The 7500-nt window shown below is 38.4% G+C and overlaps 1 protein-coding gene across 1 annotated transcript in view; it reads left to right on the top strand.

Moving 5' to 3' along the window:
- Positions 1-56: 56 nt before the first annotated feature.
- The window catches only part of LOC119584399 (1-phosphatidylinositol 4,5-bisphosphate phosphodiesterase gamma-1-like), a gene marked incomplete in the record, with an annotated part of 22045 nt that continues 14601 nt past the window's right edge, over positions 57-7500 (top strand). The window contains 5 exon segments of the mRNA XM_037932980.1: positions 57-226; positions 4810-5061; positions 5924-6073; positions 6592-6730; positions 7345-7500. Coding sequence (XP_037788908.1) covers positions 4893-5061; positions 5924-6073; positions 6592-6730; positions 7345-7500 — 614 coding nt within the window.

Raw genomic sequence — 7500 nt, 5'->3', positions numbered from 1 at the left:
ACCGCCTAGCCACACCCCCTCGGTGACGTCATCGCCGCCGGATTCGCGGATTCCTTCCGGATTCACGCTGGCCGAACGCTCTCGCAGGGAGGCCAGAGAGGAAGTGAAACACGATAAGTAAACATTTCGGAAAAGCGGACTAACAACCAAGTAAATGATATCATTAGGGGAATAGAAAGCGCACCAAGGGGCCTGGGAAGCGAGGAAGCTGGATATAAGGACGGGGGTGAGTATCTAAGGGCTCCTGCTCTCGCCTTGCTCTCGGTTTTCCAAAGAAAAGATTGCATATTTTTTAAAAAAACAAAAATTTTGTTTGGATAATTAACACGGGTTTTTTTTTTTTTTTTTTTGGAGTCTGTTTGGGTAAAAGTTACCGAGAGTGACGCACTGAGATAGAGAGAAATGGACACTGCCATCTTGTAGAGCATAAAAAATAGACTAGGAAACCATATAAATAAATCTGCAGCGGCCTCATGTTACCCGGAAAATGAGGGAAATAGGTTCTGCATGTCACCGCTCAGAGACTAAGTCCACAACACCCTCAAAATGGCAAAGTCCACAACGCCCTCAAAATGGCAGAGTCCATAATTTCTCGCTTTCTATTGCTCCATTTCTTTCATTTTCTATATATCCATTTTCTATAAGGATCGCGTTTTCCTTTGACCATAATTCTTGCGTTTTCTGCTGACAACCATGGAAATCATTTCCGATTTGTTTTTTATTTCCATCATTATTTTCTCTTATTTCTAACAACATTTCCTTTAGTTTTTTATGCTATTACATATCTTTGGTTGCTCTCTCAATTGTAGTTGCGGTTTTATGTAGTTTTTCCTTATCATTTCTATTATCAGATTCTTAATTCTTTAACAATACTACTGCTTGTTTACCGTAATTGCCTCATATATCGGAACAATACACTCGCGGTCGCTTGCTCACTCGCTCTCACTTAAGCCGGTGACATGGCAGCAGCAAGCTCGAACTTTTGTCGTCGGTGTGACATGGGGTATGTTCTCTTTTATATCAAGCAATTTGTAATTGTATTGTGTATATTTTATTAGCTCATATCATTATTTTTTTTATTGTTAAATGTTATTTATGGTAGGTACGGGCAATTTTGGCAGCAATACGGCGGCCAGGCCGACCTCTTGCTCGATCGATTTAATTGTCCCAAGTGCCGTGAAAACTGCCGCCTTGATAATGAATACTATTTTATTGGCCCACCCTGAAGAAAATAAGATTCCATCAGTTCCTCCTCGCTGCTGCTCGTCTTACCCCCCACACTGACGGTATGTGGCAATTATTTTTTTTTAACGAAATAGATGTCTCTTGGCACGAAGTGGTAAGAAATAGGGGTCCTTATAGGTGTATTTATTACCACAGGGGGTCCAGGGGCAGAGCCCCCTGGCTAGGGAATATATAGATCGTAGTGTATAAATTCCACAGGGATAAGGTTAGGTTGGTTTATTGGTTAGGACGCATTGTAGAATTACCATAAGGGATGTGAATTATGTGAAACCCCGTAGATTTTTTTTTTTTTTTTGCCGAGCGGCGGGTTTTATCCCTGTAGAGTTTTTCGAAATTTGGCGCATTGGTCCATAGAGTTTCAATTGCCGATTTTTACCGTTTTTTGTGCTTGTTTACTTCGTTCGTCGGACAATGTTTGGCTCGGGTTTTCGAAAAATCTACTTTTTAACGTTTCATAAATCACTTTCTTCGATTTCTGCTGCTTCCTATGGGCACCCAGTGCTATCCATTATCCCCCCCCCCTTCAACCCCCGATTCCCCACGCATCCCCCAAGATCGTTGGGTAGAGGAAAGATATAAAAAATCCAATTTTGGAACTTAGTCTCTGAGAGGGTGCGTTGCTCTCTGTAACATTTACCTCTGTTTGATATTCGGAGATTTCATTTCATAGTTTTTTTATTGCCTCGCGTGTTAATGGTTTTATTTTTCTCTGTGTTTGTCTTTGCTATTTTTTTATCCAATGTTGCTATTTCTTTCCTCCAATGATCAGAGACATACAGCTATTTAATTTAAAAAAAAAAAGAAAAGGTTTATCATGATAGCAATGTTTAGAAATTATTAAGGAAAAGATGCTCTGCTCTGCAAAATATTGAAGTTATTTTGGACACTCATTTTCCGACATTATCATTGCGAATACATGCTATAAAATTGATAGGTTATGACTGAAAGCAAGAGTAGATCATTTGTTTAATTATCTCTATGATGAGAACTTGTGAGAATACAGAAGTAGGAATCAATTCAATTCTTTTCTTTTTCTATTTATTGTCATAATGTGATGGTGTTATTTCTTTCACTGGTTTCCCCAATAGAAAAAAATAGTTTGTACAGGGAACACTTTGCATTCAAATATTCAGGTAGATTAGGGGAAATGACAGATAGAGATGAGCAGAGACAAAGTAAAGAAAAATGTAAGAGATTTTACAGAACAAGGAAAATGGAGTTGCAAATTATACATTCCTAATTTTCTTATCATTTCAACAGGAATTACAGATTAAATCTGTTATTAACCTCCAACTATCCTGTCATACAAAGATTCATAATGCATGTTGAAAAGCAGTAATTAGAATTTGTTATTACATTTGAAAGAAGAATCAGCAGATGAGGTGAAAGAAACAGTAATTCTTTACAGTACGGACACACGCACCAGAGACCATGTCCCCAATTCCACGTCACAATTTTTATTTAACAATCTAAGCTGCTGTGGCTGGGCGTGTCCTTTGGGGCAGGATTGGTGGGGCTCCTCCCTCCCGCACCCCTGCACAACATTGTTTTCACCTCGGTATTCATGGCAAGATAGAGCTGAAGTTCAGGAGCACAGAGTGGACATAGGCTATGAGTGGTGGTTTCAGTGATCTTTTTCCTTTATCTGTGGCGTTACTGTTCATGTCTGCAGATTATTTCTTGTACTGCAATAGTCCTATATTAGAATACCATCTTCAATTTGCCTTAGCTTAGTGTGTCCATACTGTAAAGATTAAAAGAAACTTTAGAAACAGTAAAGTAACCAATTTCTGATTTATCCGTAGGGAGAGGTGTGTATCCTCAGGGCCTGATAAATTAGATCATAGGTACTCAAAGTAGTTCATATCGACTATCTGAGGGGTGAGTGACCTACCAAGGGGTTGGTATGTAACTCTGATGGCTAGGGGCCTAAAAGGGATTGACAAATAGCAAGGCCAGGGACTTAAAAAATGGCTAGAATTCAAGTTGTTTAAAAATAGCAGGTAGTAAGTATATAAAACATGAAAAATCTATTGAAGATTCAGTCAAGTTTTGGGAGTCCTTTAGGGCAGTCGCAGGCATACACTTTCATTGCCCTTAATCTAATACTGATGGCATGGCATTGACGTACATACCATGCCCACTGTGAGTTTATTTTATCAATTGTTTTTACACATAGATGGCTACACTTGTACTAAGCCACCAATAAGCCAATTACGAATACTGCCTGTTTCGCCCGTTACTCTTTTACTTGATTTACAAAAATATTTTACATTATCTTATTTTGCTGTTACTAATGTTTATAACATTATAGTAATTATGATGTTTATGATAAAAATAACACCATCGATATTCATAGCATTAGTAAAAAATATGTTTTTCCTGCCAATTCAAGGGAAAGTGAAATCAGGTAAGGTCACAAGGTCTACTAATTGACTCCTTTGTGGCTAAGCAATAGCAGAGCCATCTATGCGCAGAGACATTTCACAAAAAAAAATTAAATGAGCACAGCATTTCCCCCCCCCCCCCCTTTTTTTTTTTTTTTTTTTTTACATTTTCCCTGGCTGCGTGTGGTTAATGCACATTTTTTCATTCACACACAATATAAGAGTGTGTGAGAATATGAGAAATTGTATGAGCCTCCATGAGCAGGAGAGCTCTCTGTAGAGCTAGAGCTAGAGATTTACCATCTATAATAACTCATCCCATCCACATTCTGTATATCTGTACTATGCTCTTTATACCATGTATATCCTTATAGCATGAAAGTAATGGGTAATCGTTATGGAATGGATGCACTAAGCTAGGGCAAATTGAATATGATATTCTTGTAGAGGATAAAAAGTTATATTCATTGATAGAAGAAATAATTTGTAGACTAATGGTAGTGCCACAAATAAAGAAAAAAGATCACTGAAAGTACCACTCACAGACTGAGTCCACTCATTGCTCCCGAGTTTCAGCTCCATCCATACCGAGGCGAAAATGAAGTTTCCCCGGGGGTTGTTGCGGGCAAAACCAAGATTTTGAGATTTGGAGATAGGGACTTACTGTAAGGGATTACCAGAATAATAATTTGATGTATTTTGATTTCTGGTGCATTTGTTATATCTTTTCTCTTGTAAGATTATCAAGAGAAAAAGAATATTGTGGTAAACAGGTGTAAGAATTAGAATTGCTAAAAATAGATTTTAATAATAAGATATTCAGGAAGTAGCCATGTTCAAAATGCTTTGACTCTTTGGTAAGTATCTAGCATGAAGCCTCCTAGAGTTATGAAAAACTTATGTGGCAGCTATAATGAAGTTTTGACGGTAGAAATAATCTCTTAGAGATGAAAATGTTATTATGATTAACACTATTATTGATATTATATCAAGAATATGAACATAGCATGTTTATGAAAATGTTTCTTTGAAAGGGAAACTTTTTATTTTGTTTTTCAATGAATATGCAGTGATTTTTTTTTCTATTTAGCATGGATATTAGGATATTTGTATGCTTGGTTTACTTTTTACCAGTTTTGTAGTTCATTACCATATGATGTGCCTCTCTCCTCACCAGGTGAAGGCCCAAGGGTCGCAGGTGTTATCTCCACCGCTACCCCACCACCGCCGCCCCCTTCCTCCCCCTGACCCTGAACTGCCATGCCGCGCTACCTGCAGCCAGAGGAGGCCACGGCCCGTGACCTGGAGAGAGGCAAGGCCGTGCGCAGATTCTCCCACCGGCACCGGCCTGAGCATGGCACGCTCAAGATCCGGAGAGAAACTGGCCACATCATCTGGGTTGGGGCGCAAGGCGTCAGGGAGGTTGTCAGTGAGTTACGAGGAATTTCCTTATAGTTTTATGTCTAGAAGAAGTATAAGCTCTCTCCATATCCTTCCCTCTTTTTCAGTTTTGTTGTGTTTTATATTGTTATGTGTCTTTTAATTAGGGTGTTTTATATTTACCCATTACCTGTGTTGTTTGATTTCAGGCAGTTTCCTGAAAATCAAGTGTATTTCAGTACAAGAAAAGAGAGTGAAAGTTGCCCCAATATATTTTATGCTGCCTTTTCACCATGTGTTTATCACTGCTTTCTAATATCTTACAGAAATTATCTAAATTGTGATCATTATTCCTGTCAAGTTATTTTGTAATGCCAAAGGAAATTAAACTTTTTCATTTTTAACTTTGACAATAATAATAGAAAAGCAAGATTTTTGACAGAGTTTGATAGTACTTTGTTTTTTGTTGGTAAAAAATATAAATATGTGCAGGAAATTTTCTTTTTCTTCTCTTCTTCTTCTTCTTCGTCTTAACACTTCACTTTGATTTTTTGAGCATAGACATATAATTCTTGTTTAACTTCAAGTGCTGCCATTTATTCAGCTTCTTTGATATCTCTTGCTTATATCTCCATATGGAAAAAAAATCTTGATTTTATCTGAATTATATGAATTATAAAAAAGGAAGTAACTTTCTTCTTAAATTTCATGTTCTCATTTTTTTCTTCTTCTTTTTCTTCTTCTTCTTCTTCTTCTTCTTCTTCTTCTTCTTCTTCTGCCTGTGGAGGTGTTTCTTTAAGATCATGGGAAATTGCCTCAGGAAACTGCGCAAACATTTCTTCCTAGAAAGTAAAACTCAGTTCTCCCCTCCCCATCCCCACACAACTGACTTCCTCACCCATATTCCCCAGCTTCCCTGGCCGACATCAAGGAGGTGCGACCGGGGAAGGGCTCCAAGGACTTTGAGAAGTGGCAGGAGGAGGCCAGGAGGGAGGAGAGAGCCAAGTGCTTCATTGTCTTCTACGGGAAAGAGTTCAAGCTCAGGACGCTCTCCATTGCTGGTGAGAAAACCATTTTCTGAGTGTTCATTAATTGTTGTTTAGGATTCTGAATAAAGATGCTGAGAAAAAAAGAGAAGAGGAAATGAAATCGTATTGGAAGACTCATTGACCATAATTGGTGCCAATATTATGATTCTATTATTAAATTTCATTACACAAGAATGGGTCTATCTGGCTACTAATGGATTTTTATTTTTGCATGGATACTAGTATGTTTGATTCAGTCACTTTTATTAGTTGTTACAGTGTGATTTTAACCATTCATGTCAACAGATGGCATATATACATGCCATGGCAAGGTTAGCCCTAATTCCAGACATTGGAGGGTGCTCTTTCTTCTGCATATGAAATATAAATTTTAAGATTCTTGAACTACAGCCCTCCAAATTTTTTTTTTATTGAAAAATATACTTAGCTTGTTTAGAATCAATGACAAGGGGAGAAAATACTGTTTTGGCACTTCATTTTCAATTGGCAGTACAAACTGAAATCTAAATCCGTGTCTCTTCCCTGTGCAGCAATCGCTCCCGATGAATGTACAGAATGGATCAACGGGCTGAAATACCTCAAGGAAGAGGCCCTCAATGTGCCCTATACTATAAGACTAGAGCGGACACTGCGCACTGAGTTCTACAACATGGAGAACCAAAACAACAGGTTGGCTTAATGTGGTTCTGTTGCTCCATCTGTTTGATAAATTTTGTGTAACTGTAATTATGAATGACTGTTTTCGGTAGGCATTGTTATTTGTGAAGAACAAGAATTCAAATGATGATAGAAGCTATAACAAAATTTTGTTTGCTATTGAATTTATGGATATGTTATTCAGGCAGAGGTGTGATCATTTTTTGCATATTTTGATTATAAAGAGACAGTATGATCAGGGGATATAAGTCTTAGTAGCAACTGATAAACCTTGGTGACCAACTGAAGCAAGAAACATATACATGAATGCAGGGAAGCACACAAGGACTATGACACACATATATAAACACACACACACAAACACACACACACACACACACACACACACACACACACACACACACACACACACACACTCACACTCACACTCACACACACACACACACACACACACACACACACACACACACACACACACACACACACACACACACACACACACACACACACACACACACACACACACACACACACACACTGCTTAATTGATTAAATGAGGGATTGAGGGATTGATTAGTGAAGTAGATTGGTTAATATCTACATTTACCCTTGCTCCTCCTGCTTAGAATAACCTTCCGTGATGTGAGGAACTTCTTGCCGCGCATCCACTACAAGATGACCAACAACCAGCTCAAGCAGCTCTTTGACCAGGTGGACGACCGCAGCCAGGGGGAGATTGGCTTCGACCAGTTCTTCGATCTTGTCAAGAAGATTGCCTGGGA

Source organism: Penaeus monodon, chromosome 18 (genome assembly GCF_015228065.2).
Source record: "Penaeus monodon isolate SGIC_2016 chromosome 18, NSTDA_Pmon_1, whole genome shotgun sequence".
NCBI lineage: Eukaryota > Metazoa > Arthropoda > Malacostraca > Decapoda > Penaeidae > Penaeus > Penaeus monodon.
This window is presented reverse-complemented; position numbering and strand designations above follow the sequence as displayed.